The sequence below is a fragment of the Bombina bombina genome, chromosome 4 (genome assembly GCF_027579735.1).
Source record: "Bombina bombina isolate aBomBom1 chromosome 4, aBomBom1.pri, whole genome shotgun sequence".
Classification (NCBI taxonomy): Eukaryota; Metazoa; Chordata; class Amphibia; order Anura; family Bombinatoridae; genus Bombina; species Bombina bombina.
This window is the reverse complement of record NC_069502.1, coordinates 484952726-484973969: the sequence shown is the minus strand read 5'-3', so window position 1 is coordinate 484973969 and position 21244 is coordinate 484952726. Positions and strand designations below refer to the sequence as shown.

At 36.5% G+C, this 21244-nt stretch overlaps 1 protein-coding gene across 1 annotated transcript in view; it reads right to left on the bottom strand.

The window, feature by feature from the left end:
• Positions 1–21244, bottom strand: part of LOC128657582 (elongin-A-like) — a 427971-nt gene that overhangs the window by 315433 nt on the left and 91294 nt on the right. Inside the window, exons 3-4 of the mRNA XM_053711962.1 lie at positions 11945–12057; positions 11190–11811 (exon numbers count right to left, since the gene is read on the bottom strand). Coding sequence (XP_053567937.1) covers positions 11190–11811; positions 11945–12057 — 735 coding nt within the window. The remainder of the gene's footprint in view (positions 1–11189; positions 11812–11944; positions 12058–21244) is intronic.

Sequence of the window (21244 nt, the reverse complement as noted above, 5' to 3'; positions counted from 1 at the left end):
GAGATGCTACAACTATTGTGAGTAGCTCTCTTATCATTTGGCTCTATATCACCATTGTTCCTGCTGTACTAGGCCATGTGGGCAAATGTGTCTATTATTGTTTTGAATACAGATACTACATCTTTGCGGGAGTTTGGTCTGCTGGGTGACAGTGCTACAGAGGCAGACTGGGATCTATTACAGATTGAGGTGCTCTCTCAAATGTGAGTCTAGTCCTTATATATTCATCTGTTCATTTTGGATCAAACAATATTGGGCCATGTAGCGAATCTGTCTCTTCTTGTTTTTGTAGATTGCTGCAGTTGGATCCAGGCCTGGATCTCCACAGTTTGCTGCCTCATCCCTTTATCAAAGACTTTATCATAACATATTTTCTCTTATAGTGTATTGCAATTAGTGATGTCGCGAACAGTTCGCCGGCGATCATAGCTTGTTCGCGTTCGCCTCGGCGGGCGAACATATGCGATGTTCGATCCGCCCTCTATTCGTCATCATTGAGTAAACTTTGACCCTGTATCTCACAGTCTACAGACACATTTCAGCCAATCAGCAGCAGACACTCCCTCCCAGACCCTCCCAGCTCCTGGGCAGCAGCCATTTTAGATTCATTATGATCCTGCATTCTTAGTGAGAGGAGGGATAGTGCTGCTGCTGGTGATTTTATAGGGAAATTGATAGCTAGGCTAGTGTATTCAGTGTCCACTACAGTCCTGACTCATCTGATCTGTAAGGACAGCACCCCAAAAAGAATTTCAGTCTTTTTTTTTTTGTTTTGTTATCTAATTGCATTTGCCTGCCTGTCAGCCTGTGTGTGAGGCTCACAGCATATACTGTGCCTACTTGCTCACTGACACCACTCATATCTGGTGTAACAGTGTAAATTTAAAAAAAAAAAAAACTTTTACATCATTTTGCTAGTGTAATCTAATTTCATTTTCCATCAGGCCTGTGTGTCAGGCCCACAGCATATACTGTGATTAATTGCTCTGTGCCACCACTCATATCTGGTGTAACATTAGTGTAAATTTAAAAAAAAAAAAACTTTTACATCAGTTTGCTAGTGTAATCTAATTTCATTTTCCATCAGGCCTGTGTGTCAGAGCAATTAGGCACAGTATATGCTGTGGGCCTGTTTTCCACCACTCATATCTGGTGTAACATTAGTGTAAAGTTTTTTAAAAAAAAACTTTTACATCAGTCTGCTAGTGTAATCTAATTTCAGTTGCCAGGCCAGCCTGCCACTGCGAGCCTCAGTGCCACCACTCATATCTGGTGTAACATTAGTGTACATTTTTGTAAAAAAAATTTTTACATCAGTCTGCTAGTGTTATTTAATTTTATTTGCCAGGCCAGCCTGCTACTAGTGCCAGCCTGTATGTCAGGCTCCCAGCATATACTGTGCCAACTTCCATCTTCAGTGCCACCACTCATATCTGTTGTAGCATTAGTGTAAATTTAAAAAAAAAAAACTTTTACATCAGTCTGCTAGTGTTATTTAATTGCAGTTGCTTGCCAGCGTGTGTGCCAGGCCCACTTGCCAAGTTAGTGCCACCACTCATATTTGTTGTAACAGTAGTTTAAATATTTAATAAACAAACATTTTTGACTGTGAAACATCAGCCTGCTTTTCTGTGTCAGGCTCACAGCGTATACTGTGCCCACTTGCCCAGTGGCACCACTCATATTTTGTTTAATAGTAGAGTAAGTCTACATTTAAAAAAAAAATGACAGGCAGAGGCAGGCCACCCCGCAGGTGCCGTCGTGGTGCTGTGATTCCCTTTGACCCTACAATAATGCCCAGTGTTCAGAGGCCACGTGCCATGAACGCGAAAAGTTCTGAGGAGGACCTAGTTGAATGGCTAACACAGGACACCCAATCTTCTACAGCTTCCACTCCTAACCTTGACGCACCATCCACCTCCAGCTTAGCTTCGGGCACCTCTCAAGTGACCAGTGCCACTCGCCCACCTGCCGCCACCACCAACACTAGCACCACAGCCGCTTCACTTGATCTGTCAGAGGAGTTATTGACACATCAGCTGGAAGAAATGAGTGATGCGCAACCATCATTGACAGAGGATGGAGATAACAGTGATATGTCTCAGTCGTATTAAACTGCTAAGAATAGTACTACTTAACACACCACGGGTCCCAAACCGCATGTCTTATTGTAATTCTCTGTCTGGGAAATTATATATCTATCAAATGTATACTGCATCTATTGATCTATGTAATTCGTATCTATCAAATGTATATTGCATCTATTGATCTATGTAATTCGTATCTATCCAATGTATATTGCATCTATTGATCTATGTAATTCGTATCTATCCAATGTATATTGCATCTATTGATCTATGTAATTTGTATCTATCCAATGTATATTGCATCTATTGATCTATGTAATTTGTATCTATCCAATGTATATTGCATCTATTGATCTATGTAATTTGTATCTATCCAATGTATATTGCATCTATTGATCTATGTAATCTATGTATCTATCTATCTATCAAATCTATCTATCTAGTGGCCGGACTGTTTTGTGACAGCCACTTGTGTTTCGGACAAATTTGAAGTAGGAGGACAGACCAAGCTTCTTCCATCTCCCTGTTCCTAAAATCCAGGCCATATAGACCTCCCCCGATAGGGGGAGTAACAGGTATTAAACTGCTAAGAATAGTACTACTTAACACACCACGGGTCCCAGACCGCATGTCTTATATAATTTCCCAGACAGAGAATTACAATATCTATCAAATCTATATTGCATCTATTGATCTATGTTATTCGTATCTATCAAATGTATATTGCATCTTTTGATCTATGTAATTCGTATCTATCAAATGTATATTGCATCTTTTGATCTATGTAATTCGTATCTATCAAATGTATATTGCATCTATTGATCTATGTAATTCGTATCTATCAAATGTATATTGCATCTATTGATCTATGTTATTCGTATCTATCAAATGTATATTGCATCTTTTGATCTATGTAATTCATATCTATCAAATGTATATTGCATCTATTGATCTATGTAATCTATGTATCTATCAAATCTATCTCGTGGTTGTGCAAATGGAGTGTTTGCGGTTGTTTGCAGTGCGTTAAACGGGGAGTTTGGTCTTTCACTGTGAAGCGGGCGTAACCCTTACACTACCTGATCGATACAACATCATACCTGATGTTTTAAAGCACGTTATTCCAAACAATTTAGGAATGTTAGGTGATTTAGGCCCTTTATGGGTTAAAACCAGACTCTGCATCAACTATGTAATTTTCCATGGGAGTTTTGCCATGGATCACCCTCCGGCATGCCACAGTCCAGGTGTTAGTCCCCTTGAAACAACTTTTCCATCACTATTGTGGCCAGAAATAGTCCCTTTGGGTTTTAAAATTCGCCTGCCTATTGAAGTCAATGGCGGTTCGCGAACAGTTACGGAAGCTCAAATCCACCGTTCGCGAACCGGAATTTTTAGGTTCGCGACATCCCTAATTGGTAATGGATCTTTTTTGACAATTGTACTATCAATTTCACTATTCTCTGCAAGGGCAGATTTGTGATACCCCACATATATTATATCTTTGTTAGACCTATAATAATACTACTATTGCACAATTAGTAAACTTATTTTTAATTTCAGCCCTTCTTTGGACTATATATTATTAAATTAGGGCGCCCCCTCCCCTTTTGATTTCCTGCATATGGTATTGTGTTTTATGGTTATGTCCCTAGCCTAAAGGACGTCTACTTTTCACTTTTTCAGGACAGTATAAGTTTACAACTACCCCTGGCTTATGTGCAACCCAGATATAATAGTCATCATTTGGATTGTTTATATTAAATCTGGTGATTTGGAACTATGCTTTTCATGATATAGTGCCAAGCTTGTTGTTTACACCTTGCCCCTAGATTGATGGGAGTCATTTAAATTGATGTGCACTATTATCTGTTTGCACAATTATTAATGTATTGCTTGCTATTGCTGATTATATGTACTGTACAAATAAATGTGTAAGACTTTGTCCTGTTATTGATATACAGTCCTTAGCGCTTTTGATTTTGTTTTTTATTGTTTTTTTTATATTTTTCAAAAATTGTGATAATATGTACCAGATTCAACCTTTATAAGTATATATTCGTTATTTTTAGAGCGGACTAGATATTTCCCCTAACCTTATAGCTGGTTATTTACAATTGCATATAGATATTCAAGATATTTTTTTATGCTAGAATGAAGTCAATGGTTACTTTATTGAGAGGCCCCTTGCCAAGGTAGAAAACACTTATCATTGGTGAAGAGCTAACAAAGATAAATATCCCACTTTGGTGAAATTGGCAAAACCCTGCTTATATACCTCAACAGCCTTTTCTCTGCTGCAGGAAATATAGCTGCAAACAGAGAACCAGCCTTAGCCAGAAGCATGTGGACATGTTGAGATTTTTGCATTTCAATGCAAAGTTTCTGAAAGAGTGAATAACAGAATGTTTCTAACAGTGATAGTCTAACTCTTTCTAGTTCTACCTTTTTTCAAACAGTTTGTGGTTTTGTTTTGTTTGATTATAAAACTGGGCTCTGCTGCTTAAAACTTGAAGAAACAGTTGTGTTAATGTAAAGTTTAGTCTGAAGTTTATATTTGTAACACTCATTATGTGGATTTTATTTAAAACATAGAAAACTATTATTGATTCTCTTTTTATCCGATTAGTCGATTAATCTAAAAAATAATCGGCTGATTAATAGATTATGAAAATAATAGTTAGTTGCAGCCCTAGATTTTAGGCTAGGTGCTTTTTTGTAAACTATTCTAGGCTTGGTCCCCAGTACCTTATCTAAAATTGGATCCTTCTTCGGGATACCCAATGTTTGGTAATAATTTGTCTAATTTGTGGTGACAATTATATTCAGTAATAAATAAAGCAGAATTTTCTGTCATATTAGACCCCACTTTACTGGTTTTATTGGATTTAAAATAATCCTCCCTTTTATCCTGTTTGGCTCTTTGGTAGCCATTATCTACAATATAGGGTGGATAGTGTTTCTCACCAAAACGTTCTTTGAGTACCAGACTTTGGACTTTATAATCTGCTAGAGTACTGCAATTACGACGGATCCGTTTAAATTAGCCGTATGGCACATTGTGTTTCCAAGGCAAATAATGGTGGCTATTGAAGTCCAAATAGCTGTTGCAATCCACCGTTTTAAAATGGGCAACACTAGACACCCTATTATCAAATTTTAATGCAAGATCCAAAAACATAGTTTCATGGTGTATAGAGCTAGTAAAGGATAAACCCCTATTGTTGTTGTTAAGATGTTCAATGAAGGAGTTAGATACAATATCTCCCCTCCAAATAAGGATCATATCGTCAATGTACCGCCCATAGAACACCAGGTTCGCCCCGTATGCTTTGTCATAGACGTATTGTTATGTTCAAAAGAACCTATGAACAAATTGGCATAACTCGGGGCGAACCTGGTGCCCATGGCGGTACCCTTGACCTGAAGGAAGAAATCATCCTGAAACAAAAAATAGTTGTGCCCTAGGATGAATGACATGAGTTGTAAAATATACTCACATTGATTTTCAGGGAGATAAATATCTCCCTGTAGATATTCAGATATTGCTGAAATGCCTAGATGGTGTGATATATTAGAATAAAGTGACTGAACGTCACATGTTATCCAAAGTAAGTCTGAAGTGATAACCACTGACTCAATTTTTTCAATGAGATCGGTGGAATCCCGAATATAAGATTCAAGGCCCAAAACATATTGCAGGAAATGAACATAAGAGGGCACATTATCAGTGAGGCTTCCAACACCCAAAATTATAGGCCTCCCTGGGGGGCAAGTAAGACTCTTATGCAACTTGGGTAGATGGTAGTAGAAGGAATAATTGGGTTCTTTAGGCAACAAAAAATCTTTCCTTTTTAAGTATTATGCCTTCCTTAAATGCAAAGTCTACAAGATCTTTTAATATGCCTTTGTATTGTCTACAGGATCTTTTAATATGCCTTTGTATTGAATAAGTGACAAGTCCCTTATTATAAGGCAGGCAGATAAAGGTAGCATTGTCCTCCAAGATTTGGAAGATTACCTTTTGGAAGCTCGTGAAATACTTTGATACCTCTTAATATATTAGATTGAGCTATGATCCTACTACACAATACAAAGGCATATTAAAAGATCTTGTAGACTTTGCTTTTTAAGTATTATGCCTTCCTTAAATGCAAAGAGATTTTTTTTTTGCTTAAACAACCCAATTATGCATTCTACCACCATCTACCCAAGTTGCATAAGAATCTTACTTGCCCCCCAGGGAGGCCTATAATTACGGGTATTGGAAGCCTCACTGATAATGTGTCCTCTTATGTTGATCATTTCCTGCAATAATATGTTTTGGGCCTTGAATCTTATATTCTGGATTCCACCGATCTCATTAAAAAACTAGAGTCCGTGGTTATCACTTCAGACTTACTGTGGGTAACATGTGACGCTCAGTCACTTTATTCTAATATATCACACCATCTAGGCATTTCAGCAATATCTGAATATCTACAGGGAGATATTTATCTCCCTGAAAATCAATGTGAGTTCATTTTACAACTCATGTCATTCATCCTAAGGCACAACTATTTTTTGTTTCAGGATGATTTCTTCCTTCAGGTCAACGGTACCGCCTTGGGCACCAGGTTCGCACCGAGTTATGCCAATTTGTTCATGGGTTATTTTGAACAACAATACATCTATGACAAAGCATACGGGGGGCAAACCTGGTGTTCTATGGGCGGTACATTGACGATATAATCCTTATTGGGAAGGGAGATATTGCATCTGCTTACTCCTTCATTGAACATCTTAACAACAACGATAGAGCTTTATCCTTTACTAGCTCTATACACCATGAAACTATAGTTTTTTGGATCTTGCATTCAAATTTGATAATAGGGTGTCTAGTGTTACCCATTTTAAAACGGTGGATTGCAACAGCTATTTGGACTTCAATAGCCACCATTATTTGCCTTGGAAACGCAATGTGCCGTACGGCCAAATTTAAAACGGACCCGTCGTAATTGGGGCACTCTAGCAGACTATGAAGTCCAAAGTCTGGTACTCAAAGAATGTTTTGGTGAGCAACACTATCCACCCTATATTGTAGATAATGGCTACCAAAGAGCCAAACAGGATAAAAGGGAGGATTATTTTAAATCCAATAAAACCACTAAAGTGGGGTCTAATAGGACAGAAAATTCTGCTTTATTTATTACTGAATATAATTGTCACCACAAATTAATTAGACAAATTATTACCAAACATTGGGGTATCCTGAAGGATCCAATTTTAGGTAATTTACTGGGGACCAAGCCTAGAATAGTTTACAAAAAAGCACCTAGCCTAAAAACTATGTTGGCCCCAAGTAAAATTGTGAAACATAAGATTTTTAACAAAACCAAACGAGTAAGAGTTCCACCTGTGGGTTCCTTTAGATGTGGGGTCAAAAGATGTAAACGTTGTGCGAAAATAACACACAAAGTCTTCAAATCTAATGTGACAGAGAAGCAATTCCATATCATTGGACATATTTCCTGTGCTTCTCTATTTGTAGTCTACTTATTGTCATGTGTTTGTGGGGTTCACTATGTAGGTAGGACCTGTAGGAGATTGAGCATCAGGTGGTCCGAACATGTACGGAACATGAAGAATAATTACAAGAATCATAGTGTATCTAGACACCGTAATCATTCACATAGTGGCCTTACTGACTGCTTCATTCTCAATCCTATAGAATTCATTCCCATATCTCATCTGTATAATAGGTTGTCCAGGTTGAGGGAGACCTACTGGATATACACTTTGAAGAGTCTCCATCCTACTGGTGTTAATCTTAACGTAGACCTAGCGGCCTATTAGTAATCCGGAACAGTGTGATCCAGTGGGTCTCCCTAGGTCTGGGACTATAGCAAAATATTTTCTAGTTAGTGGACATTTGTGTGATTATGTATAATTCATCACGTTGATGGAACTTTGGTATTGTTATATGAACACTGATTTGGGAATATATATATATATATATCTAATGAATTTTGTATTTATGATGCATTATCTTATATGATTAATTATTACTATTAGTCTTTTGATCTATTAACTAATATTTATGGATTTATACAGATTGCATGTATTTATATATTTTTAGTTTTTATCTATTTATTTAATTACGTTATTACAGACCCCCAGATATGGCTAAGATTGAGAGAGAGAGATATATTTCTATTTTTATGAAGTTTTATATTCTGTTTATTAAATTTTAAGATATGTATTTTTTATATATTTTTTTTTTATATATTAAGTTGTTTGAATAACATATGTTTTAATTATAACTAATATTATCACTTTAATCAGTCTTTTTATAGGGTTTTTTTGTATTAAAAGTATGATTATTAAACTTACTGATGTATTTTATCTGTTGGGTGTATTTGCTGTATACTTATACGATCACCTAAACAGTTCAAATCCATCCTTGTCAGACAGGTGTGCAATTGAGAACGGCTCCTGATAGGTGAGCGTAGGGTATTTAGTGCGAGCAAATGTTATGTGATGGACAGCCTGATGAAACAGCCACCAGCCGAGAAACACGTTGCTGTTTATCTAATAAACTATTGCTGTTTTTATACCTACGCTTGCATTGTGATTATATATCACCATCACCACTTTATATGTCAGTTAGTTGTATCTAGCTATACAACTTTGTGGCCACACCGAGATCCTGTTGCCGGTGTTCTGGAGCAGCGTACGCATTGATTGGAGGAATCCCTGTGACTTACCTGGCCCCAGCGTGTCTGTCGGGCGACCCTTAAAGGGACACTGTACCCAAAAATTTTCTTTCGTGATTCAGATTGAGCATGAAATTTTAAGCAACTTTCTAATTTACTCCTATTATCAAATTTTTTTAATTCTCTTGGTATCTTTATGCAAGAATGTAAGTTAAGATGCCGGCCCATTTTTAGTGAACAACCTGGGTTGTTCTTGCTGATTTGTGGATAAATTCATCCACCAATAAAAAAGTGCTGTCCAGAGTACTGAAACCAAAAAAAGCTTAGATGCCTTCTTTTTCAAATAATGATAGCAAGAGAACAAATAAAAATTGATAATAGGAGTAAATTAGAAAGTTGCTTAAAATTGCATGCTCTTTCTGAATTACAAAAGAAAAAATTTGGGTTCAGTGTCCCTTTAACAGTCCCGACTTGCTACTTCTGGCACTCTGATCGTGCCGCTCCGTTTGTTGAGTATATTGCATTTGTGGGGAGAGGGCTCTATCTGCGCCTCAGAAATCCCGACGATACTGTTTATGGTTGGCGCCTCTCTTTTTTCTCCATTTTTCTCGGGTTTAAATAATGAAAATATTTGGCGCCAAGTATGACGCACAAGAAACAGAAAAATATTTTGCCGCTAACATCCGGAAATGACAATCGTGTCAAAGATGCAACCTTGTGAAAGGACTCAGCGTCTACTAAGACGCCGGAAATGACTAATTTGCATCATCGAACGTAACTTTGCGCCAAAAAAAAAATCTTGCGCCAAAAATGACGCAATATACTTTGTCATTTTGTGCCCTTGCAAGCCTAATTTTTCCTGCGAATTAAAAAGAATAGTCAATTGAAAAAAAGACTATACCCCAGGTAAGAAAAAAAAAAATTCTAAAAAAAGCATTTCACAGATATGAAACTGACAGTCTGCAAAAGGAAATATACTTAAACCTGACTCATGGCAAATATAAGTATAATACATATATTTAGAACTTTATATTAATACATAAAGTGCCAAACTATAGCTGAGAATGTCTTAAGTAAAGAAAACATACTTACCAAAAGACACCCATCCACATACAGCAGATATCCAAACCAGTACTGAAACGGTTATCAGTAGAGGTAATGGAATATGAGAGTATTTAGTCAATCTGAAAAGGGAGGTAGGAGATGAATCTCTACGACCGATAACAGAGAACCTATGAAATAGATCTCCAGTGAGGAAAACCATTGCATTTAATAGGTGATACTCCCTTCACATCCCTCTGACATTCACTGTACTCTGAGAGGAATCGAGCTTCAAAATGCTGAGAAGCACATATCAACGTAGAAATCTTAGCACAAACTTACTTTACCACCTCCATAGGAGGCAAAGTTTGTAAAAACTGAATTGTGGGTGTGGTGAGGGGTGTATTTATAGGCATTTTGAGGTTTGGGAAACTTTGCCCCTCCTGGTAGGATTGTATATCCCATACGTCATTAGCTCAGTGACTCTTGCCAATTACATGAAAGAAATGGGTACCTCACTCTTACAGGAAGTGAATAAAGCGCCCAAAAAAGTGACATCTCAGAATCAGAACCTCTCTAAAAGGGGTGGTCCTACAGCCGACAAAAAATCATTTTTTTTTATTTTTTTAATCAACTTTCTTGAAAAAAGGCTTAAAAACAATAAAAAAAACAAAAAAGTACATAATCTGTTACTAAAAACAGATCCTCACTGAGCCATCAATAAAATAAATAACTCCTCCACTAACAGTGCCTGCAAAAACTGCCATAAAAACCTGAACCCTGAAAGGAATAATAAAAAAGCACCCCCCTGCAGTGTTTCAGCTGAATAAGTGCCACATTTTTCCCTGCTACATAGAAAAATAAAACTGGCACTTACCACAATATTTATCTGACCGGCAGCACACCTGGTTTGAGAGGATTCCATCCCTCACATGGACCTGTGGAAATATAGAAAGACTGCATAAACTTACTCAGGCTGTCTAAATAGGGCAGCAAAATGTTTTGGGAAAATGCAGTGAGGATTGTACCCCCTAAGTTCCCAATTGCTTAAAAGCCACCATTGCCCCACTGAAGAGACTGACATGGGCTAAGGCTAAACCCTTTAGAAAGATCAGAGCAAACCTACTCTGATCTACAAATCAAGATTTGTTTATTTTAAAGCAGACACCAAAATTTCACCTCCTCCTTGCACTGCAGGCAAAGAGAATGACTGAAGGTTATGGGGAAGGGACATATATAGCAGCTTTGCTGTGGTGCTCTTTGCCTCCTCCTGCAGGCCAGGAGTGATATACCTACTAGTAATTAATGATTTTCATAATGCTGGTGCTTTAAAACTGTCTCAGGATAGTGAACTGAAGATTCTTACCTCACTTACACAAGGTGCAGCATCTTTCGGTTTAACAAAATGTTCTGTATTGTTTGTAGCAGTTGGTAAAGTTTCAGTCTTTGATAACTCCAAATTGCAATACTGCTTGCATACTTGGATCTTTTTTGGTGGCTCAGTTGAAGAATGAGACCTTTTTTTCCTTTTACTTGAACTCTGGTCATAATTAAGGTAAGATTCAAATGACATTGTTGGGGTCTCAAAATCCTCATCAGAAAAAATTGTACGTTCTGAACTCTGATTTGAGATCTTCACCATTATGTTATGGCTTTTATCAGTGTGTTTCAGTTTGCAATTTTGAGGTGTTTTCTTCTTCTCCCCAGCAGAGTTCAAAGAAGAATGCTTTTCAACTTTTTCAGGAGAATCAGAGCTATTCAATTTATGGTCTGCAGTATTGGAATGATTTTTAAGCTTACCACTGTGTTCTTTGTTACTTATGGATTTCTCCGACTTCTCTTTAGACAAAGGTTTGTTTTTGTTTACACCACTTTCAGCAGACTTACTGGAATTGATGGATTTTAAAACCTTATCCTCAGTAGAGTGTCTGGCTGTCTTATTTTCCACTCTCTCTTTTTTATCATGCTCAATTTTTGGTTTCTGATCTCTAAAATATTAAATAGAAAAAGTTGGTCTTACTGTCAATGCAATAATAAAGTAAAAAATAAATATATCATTATAATAATAATAATTCGATATATAAAAAAAAAATGAAATAAGAAAAAAATCAGACAGCTTACTGTTCCTTCCCATCTGGGACAAGCTTCTTCCACTGAACAACAATAGCTTTAGCAACATCACCCACATCCGAGTGTTTACGAAAACCATTTACAGTCTTCCCAATTCCGGTTTCCTTTAAAAAAAAAAAATAAAGTTGAATTTTAATGTAACTGTTTTACACTCCATTCTTAAAAAGGTTTCAATTTCTAAAGGCAAATCTATCTATAGTGTTTGGGTGTGGTGCATATTTATTAAAGATCCACCCCCTAATAGCACACTCTTAACAAGACAAATGAAACCACACATTTAAAGATTTGGGGAAACAAAGATGGAGGGAGATGATAGAGGTGGAGATGATAGAGATAGATATTTATTATTAATTTTAGTCCAATTGCAGGTGCACTCTCAACTCATAGCTTTTAACCTTTTGGGACAGCACAGTGCCCCTTCCTCAGACCTGAGCTGTCCCAAAAGGTAACTTATTTAAATAAAGATACAGAATTTTATGGAAGCCTAGAGAGTGCTTATTATGGAAATTATATTTCTCTCCCACTCTAAAAAATCATTTATGCTTACCTGATAAATTAATTTATTTTATCATGGAGAGAGTCCATGATCCATTACTCCTCTTCCTTGCCACTAGGAGGAGCCAAGAATACCAAACGCCAAGAGCTCTATAAAACCCCTTTCCCCTCAATGGTAAATCAGTCTGACATATAGCCAAGCCAATAAGGTAGGAAAAGAATAAGAGCAAAATAGGAGCAAGGGGGAAAAAATGCACGAAAAAACAAACCAACGCTGAAAAAAATAGGGTGGGGTCTCATGGCCTCACCACCATTAAAAATGAATTCATCAGGTAAGCATACGTTTTCTCTTTAATACAGGTGGCAAGAGTACATGATCCATTACACCTGGGAACTAATGCAAAAGCAGTGGAGTCCATGAGTAATGATAGATAAGGGCAGGATAAAACTATCATCTGTTTTCACAGTGAAACAAAATCCACAACCCAAATATAACCCAAAGAATAAACAAACTTTATTTTAAGTTTTGTTTTCTCTTAACTATGCATGACAAAGAAGCAAAATCATCCTGAGACAATTGTCTGAGAGACTTCCAACCAAAGGCTGCCTCGGAAGAAGCAAATACATCAAAAAGGATAGAATTTAGTAAAAAAAATATGCAAGACTACTAAGAAGCTACCTTGCAATTTTGGTTAACAGACGCCTCATTCTTAAAGGGACATTCAACTCCAAACATTTTATTGTTTAAAAAGATTAATACCTTTACTACCCATTCCCCAGTTTTGTACAATAAACATTGTTATATTGATATACTTTCTAACCTTTAAACCTCTCAATTTCTGCCTGTGTCTAAGCTACTAAAGATAGCCTCTTATCACAAGCTTTTTTATTAGCTTGTCAGAACAGGGGAGTGCTAGTTCATGTGAGCCGTATTGAAAACATTATGCTCACGCCCGTAGCTTGTGGCAGAAACTGCACTAATTGAATAAAATGCAAGTCAATAGAAAAATAAAATGTCATGAGATCAGGGGGCTATCAGAAAATGCTTAGATACAAGGTAATCACAGAGGTAAAAAGTATTAATATAATCTTGTTGACTATGCAAAACTAGGGAATAAAAGGGATTATCTATCTTTTTGAACAATACCATTTTTTGAGTTGACTGTCCCTTTAAAAGCACAACAAGTGGTAACTGATTTGGAAGAATGGATATTCTCACCTCCAAGTAACAAAAGGTAAGGTTGAAAAAAGACAGACGTCCATTGAGTTCAGCCAATACAAATCTTACAAAAAAAGCAAGAGTTGTGGTGCTAAAAAATAATTCATGGATATGATTGCTTGTGTTAAATGGGTCATTTTGTTAATAGAATTAAAGGGACAGTCAAGTCCAAAAAAAAAACCTCATGATTCAAATAGGGCATGTAATTTTAAACAACTTTCCAATTTACTTTTATCACCAATTTTGCTTTGTTCTCTTGGTAAGCTTAGTTGAAAGCTAAACCTAGGAGGTTCACATGCTAATTTCTTAGACCTTGAAGGCCGCCTCTAATCTAAAAGCATTTTGATCGTTTTTCACCACTATAGGGCTATATTTTATGCGTTTCATATAGATAACATTGAGCTCATGCTCGTGAATTTACCATGGAGACAGCTCTGATTTGCTAAAATGCAAGTTTGCCAAAAGAACTGAAATAAGGGGGCAGTCTGCCGAGGCTTAGATAAAAGGTAATTACAGAGGTAAAACATGTATAATTATAACTGTATTGGTTATGCAAAACTGGGGAATGGGTAATAAGGGATTCTCTTTTAAAACAATAAAAACTCTGGTGTTGACTGTCCCTTTAAGTTAAATTCACCTGTATCATTTATTTTAAATATATTAAGAATTGTATATCTGAGAAGTAGAACAAACAAATGCGACTGGATTAAAGGATTACTTTCGTTTACTATTAACATACAAAATAATACAATATTCTATTTAATAATAATATCTGAAGACTTACTGTATTTTATTTTCATAAAAACAAAGCATCCATACCTTTTATTTTCTTTAATTATCTTGCAGCAATGACGTAAGCATATCCAGCCCACCGTTTTCGCCATTATCCTACATAAAAGCAGTAGCCAATGAGATAGCGTGCCTATGCATATAATTATTCTCATAATCGTCACCAATGCGCATAAATTAGTCGATCGTGCATGCGCATTTCTGCTCACTGAATATTCTCTATAGATTCTCCTCCCTAAAGCATGTGCAGATGGTGACGTTTGCGGTGACGCTGCGCTAACTTGCGCATGCGCAATACTCACCAAAGACGCCATGTTTCAACTGCAGTTGTCAGCACGGATTGGGAATCCGTAACTGCAGAGTTAGAAGTAGGTTTGGAAAAATTAAATATTTGAAACATCGATATTTTATAAAGGCAACATATTTGGTAAATAATGTACATTAGAAAAAGATATAGTTAGATGTATATTACGATCTTAATCTGATTTCAATTCTGACTACAGTGTCCCTTTAAAGTGTAATATTTAATAGTAAAGTTAATAGTACATGTGCTTTTGTACTTCGAAAATTAAAAAAAATTCAAAGCATTGTTTAAAAACAGTCTTCATGAGTCGTGTTCTGGTCTGTGTCCTGAATGAGTATAGGTTGTTCAGAGTTTCAGATGCCCCGCCGTTTGGCCGTAGGATTTTTTCTGTAAGCGAAACTGCCTGATACAGTTACTGAATACGAATGTCCATGAAGGATAAAACACCTTAACGTGTATTGTTCGCCTTCCTGGGTGAACTTCTTCAGAAAGAGCGTATGACATACATCTATTAAACAAGTTGTTATGGAATAGACTGACCCACTTTTTTAGGAACTAGATTTCTAGTCAGCAATATATCTAAACCATTTTTAATTTATCTAAGGTATAGGCATTTACTACCTTCCTTACGTAATGAGTTCCACAATTTAATTGTTCTTACAGAGAAAAAAAAAAAAACTTTCACGATTCAATTTACTTTTACCATCAAATTTTGCTTTTTTCTCTTGGTATTCTTAGTTGAAAGCTGAACTCAGGAAAGCTCATATGCTAAAGGCCGCCTTTTATCTGAATGCACTGACAGTTTTTCATAACTAGAAAGCGTTAGTCCATGTGTGCCATATAGATAACATTGTGTTCATGCATGTGGAGTTACCTAGAAGTCTGCACTGATTTGGCTAAAATGCTAATCTGTCAAAAGAACTGAAGGGGGCAGTCTGCAGAGGCTTAGTAATCACAGAGGGAAAAAAAAGTATTAATATAACTGTGTTGGTTATACAAAACTGGGGAATGGATAATAAAGGAATTATCTATCTTTTTCAATATTAAAAATTCTGGTGTAGACTGTTCTTTTAAGTTAGAGAATCAAGAAACAAATGGAAAAATGGACCTCGAGACAGAAGGTTCAGATGCAGAGGAAGTGACCATGAAAGGCAACTGAATATCTGAACCAACTCTGCCTACCAAACCCTGCAAAGTCAAGCTGAAGCAATCCAGATTCTCCCCCCCCCCTGATGAATGATGAAAGTCACTGCAAAAAAATTGTCTGTCTGAAAATAGAGATAAGACTTCCTTTCAACAGAGGCCAATTCAGGAGGGCTCTGAGAATTGCATGGAGTTTTAGAACATTAGTTTGTAACCTCGCCTCCTGAGGATAACAAACCCCTTGTAAACCAATAGTAAGCTAATGATTCAGCCACCAAGACAGGGACTAACTTGTCCTGTGATCTAGATAAATCATAAGAGTCAACTGATTATGATCCCTGCACCATTGCTGAAGCATACAAGGCTTAAGAGGCCTTGTGTAAAAAAAAAAGCAAATGGAAAAACATACAATGCACCAATCATGAAACCTAATAACTCTATGCAAAGAGTGAATGAGGAAAAAGAAAGACTACACATTTTGACAAACTAACACTAGCATCAACTTTCTTAGATCTATCAAAGAGATTCATGGAAACAATCGCTGTAAGAAAAACAACCTTTAAGGAACTCTCTGGAAAATAGATTCTCCAACTATGTTGATAAAGAAAAAGTCTAAGTGAGAGATTCTGCTAAATGAAAAAACAGAGCAGAACCAAGATAGCAACCAGGTAAAGAAACACCACAACACCTTGATTAGACAAAAGTGTTCACATAACCTTTATGAATATTTTGTTAGAGCAACAAACTGAAAATGCTTGTCTAGGAAGGAAAACCTTAGAAAATGAATAGTGTCCCATGAACTGGAACATAAAAAAAGAATCCTTATAATCTATTGTGGACATAATCTGAATTTGACGAAGAAAAGGCAGAAATGTCCAAATCGTTTCCATTTTGAATGTAGGAACTCTGACAAACTTGCTCAGAGCTTTAAGATCCAAAAACTGGTATGAAAGTTCCTTCCTTCTTTGTAACTAAAAATCCTGTGAAGGCTCAGGGTTTTTTTTTCTAACATTGGTCAGAATAAACCTCTTTGCAAGGCAATGTTTGAAACCTATTCGATAACCTTGAGAAAAAAAAATGCTTAGAAGTTAGAACCCAGGGATCCTGAAAAGACTTAAAGGGACAGTCAAGTAAAAAAAAAACGTGTTTCAAATAGGGCATTTTAAACAACTTTCCAATTTACTTTTATCACCAATTTTGCTTTGTTCTCTTGGTATTCTTAGTTGAAAGCTAAACCTAGAAGGTTCATATGCTAATTTCTTAGACCTTGAAGGCCGCCTCTAATCTAAATGCATTTTGATAGTTTTTCACCACTAGAGGGCATTAGTTCATGTGTTTCATATAGATAACAGAGCTCATGCATGTGAATTTACCATGGAGACAGCTCTGATTGGCTAAACTGCAAGTCTGTCAAAAGAAATTAAATAAGGGGGCAGTCTGCCGAGGCTTAGATACAAGGTAATTACAGAGGTAAAACGTTTTTAATTATAACTGTGTTGGTTATGCAAAACTGGGGAATTGGTAATTAAAGGGACACTGAACCCAATTTTTTTCTTTTGTGATTCAGATAGAGCATGCAATTTTAAGCAACGTTCTAATTTACTCATATTATCAATTTTTCTTCATTCTCTTGCTATCTTTATTTGAAAAAGAAGGCATCTAAGCTAAGGAGCCAGTAAATTGTTGTTTCAGAACCATGGCCAGCACTGTTTTATTGGTGCTATTCAATCAACAAGGACAACCCAGGTTGTTCACCAAAAATGGGCCAGCATCTAAACTTTCATTCTTGCTTTTCAAATAAACATACCAAGAGAATGAATAAAATTTGAAAATAGGAGTAAATTAGAAAGTTGCTTAAAATTGCATGCTCTATCTGAATCACAAAAGAAAATATTTGGGTTCAGTGTCCCTTTAAGAGCTTATCTATCTTTTAAAACACAAATTCTGGTGTGGACTGTCCCTTTAAACCAAGCCTCCTGAAAAAGGCCTGCCTCTTTCCAGAGCCTCTGGGGCCATACCTTCATGCAGACGTGGCTAAGGGAGTAGATTTTATGGGCTGCTTAGATCGAACTAGGCTTCCAGGAATAGCCAAAGGAACCTTATTTGAGAGGCGGAATCAGACTTCTGTTCCCTGTTCTGACGAAAAAAGTTGAACAATTAGAAGCTTTAGAGATTTAGCTTATTCTTTATTTATAAAGCACTAACAAATTCTGCAGCACTGTCCATGGGTATAGAAGATAGAGAGAGGTGCAGCAGATAGAGCATATGGAAAGATGGATTAGAAGGAGCTCAGTCTTGGACAGGTTTTAATTTTTTTAGGTGATAAGATGCCATCCAGGAAGAAATGCCAGATAAGCAGTTGTTGGCGTGAGAAACGACAGAAGGAGAGAGAGCAGGGGTGAATAGGTAGATGTGAGTATCATCAGCATAGAGGGGATATTTGAAGCCATATCTGTTAAGTTTACCCAGTGAAGAAGTATAAATAGAGAAGAGTAGGACCCAGGACAGAGGCTTGAGGTACTGCAACAGACAGACTCTTGTACTGCGGAAGAAAAGCTCCCCAGGCTCCAGTCACAGTAGAGAATATAATCCAAACCAGAATAACAGCAACACAAATTAAAGAATTAGCACCTTTTAAAAATTACAACAAAAAAAAAAAAAAAAAAAAAACGCCACACATCACTAACAGAATAAGAAAACTGTGTAGGAAGAATAATATTTAATCAAATGGAAAAAGTAACAGCCATACTAGCAATAAAAACTACTGGCCTAAAAGTATAACCTGCTTGCCGAAACAAAAGCCCTCCTATGGAAAGATTCTACATGGTCTAATAAGGGAAGAACTGCCTTCCTAAGGAATAAAAAGTACATTTAGCCAAAGGTAGAGAATGCCCCATCAACTTTAGGAACATATTCCCAAAGTTAAAAATGAGAAGCCAACAAAGGATACATTTTCTTAAACATTGCTTAAAATCTATCTCAGAAACACCATCAGGAAAAAACCTTAGGAAATGTAACCATCAGAATATAAATTAAGTCTAATCAGACTTAACCTAAGCTACTTTAGGATCCTTAAACATCTTCAGTTTGCTTTAGAGGTTAGTGCTAAACAGAAAAGAGGATGTCTCTACAACCCCTGATTGAGAAAGCCTCCCCCTCTGAGGATTTATAAAATCTATAAACATACTTTAACCTCAATAGGCTCAGAGCTATTAAAAAGGTAGATTATGAACTGACCTTTTATGCTTATTTGAAGGGGGCATAGCTGCCAAAATTTCAGATAATGTAGAGCGAATTAAGTCATTAACTCCAGGAACAAAAACTGAAGATCCCCTGTAAGTAACAGAAAGAGCAGTAACACCCTTAGAAGCAATAGCCACATTAGACTGGTTAAAATGCATTAAAAAAAAAAATGATAACAGCCTGATAAACACACAGGTAGGAAAGTGTTCAGCTTCTAAATTAGGTTAAGGGACAAGCAAAAGTCTCCATACAAAAGTAGTAATGTGCATATAAAATAAAAACCGTTATATCCCAAAAAGAGCTCCTAAAGGGAAAATACCCTCTCCAAAAGCAGTTCTTTTAAACAAAAACACAAAAACTCAATAGGGCATGTAACTAAAGCCTCTGTTACTTTTGAACTTTGAGGACTGCAGGCCAGCCTCCTCCCCACCAACTATAGACCCTTATTCTAATATCTGCTGGTATCTAACTCAGGTTCATCAGTCTGCTTGCAGGGAGGAAGGCTACTTTAGCAGGTAAACCCAGTCCGGGATACCGAGACCCGCTATAGGCCACATCAAGCTAATACAACATGATAAACATGAAGATAACACACTATAAGACAGGCATTACATCCTACCTTCAAATAGCGTACCTAAGTAATGAGGGAGTAGCACTCAGGCTAAAAAGCCGATGCACATATTAAAAAAAAAAAAAAAAAAAAAAAAAGACACAAAGAAAAAAAAACTGTGCAAAAAAACTTTAATTTTTTTTAAAGGGTTATAACTAATAAAAATATAAATCTGTCCCAAGAAAGCCAATAGGCTCATTTACCGGGGTGGGGGAAACAGCAGAAAGCCAAACCAGTGCTGAGACATACCAGCAGAGGATATAGAATAGGATTATATCTATGACTTAACAGGAAACGGCAAATGACAGGTTTTCACAAAACACCCATGGAAGGCTTGTGACTAATTCCCATGGAGTAAAAAAAAATAAAAAAATCAGTACCCATACTCGCAATACATCCCTCAAAGAAACACTGCACTCAGAGGAAATGAGCATCAACTTAGTCTGAGAACACCTCTCAGTGAAGAATAAAACACACAGCTTCTTCACCTTCCTCCAGAGTCAAAAACCAGACTAATTAACCAGTGAGGTGAGAGGGGTTTGGGAATCTTTGCCTCCTCCTAGTGGAAAAGAAGAATAATTCCCAGGAATAATGGATTGTGGACTCAGCACCTGTATGACATGCATACATATTTCAGTTCAGGAACAAAAAAAAAAAAAAGAAAATTTGTATTAAATAGCCAATTTACTCACCTGTATGACCCTCAAATAAATAACCAAACAAAATCTGTCAAACTAAAATAGGATATTTTATATCCAAATTTGAGGAATCTGCTAACTGGTTAAATAATAAAAAAAAAACACTAAGCAATGCATGTTTTTAAACCTCCATACATACTACAACCAGGTATCAGTGTTTGGAAAAATCCCTATAAGAAGATTGCAAATATTTTCTTGTTGGGACATTCTGATTATTTTTATTTTGATTATTTTTATTATTTGTATTATTATTATTATTTATTTGTAGAGCGCCAACAGATTCTGCAGCACTATCCTTTGATGTAGACCAAAAAAATATAAATGATTATGATAAAAAGGATGTAGACAAAAAAACCAAAAAAAAAAAAAACACCTCACCAGATAAATATATTTCTGTTGAACAGGGGATGGAAAAAAAATCACGCGAGTCCTTCATAAAAAGCCGCCTCCAGTTTACGGTCTGTAACGCTGAAGTGGATACAAGCTGTTGGATCAGCCTGCAAAGGTAACATTACCAAAACCTTTTTCTCATCCGTGCACAGAGGAGTTTACCGGAATCGACAGCAGACATTTTAAGGTACCTTCATCTTATTTTCACAGCTACAGGCCTTGGCTATATTGTAAATATTTTTTCCATGCGCAAGTGACTTTTTGCTCCATAACGCTATGCTACAATTTTAGGAGCCGATTTATTTACCTAGATAGATTTCCCTTTTACGTTACATTGTTTTATGGTATTTTATTAAATTGTTACCGTTTTAAAGCTTTTCCCTTTTAGTTGTTCCTTATA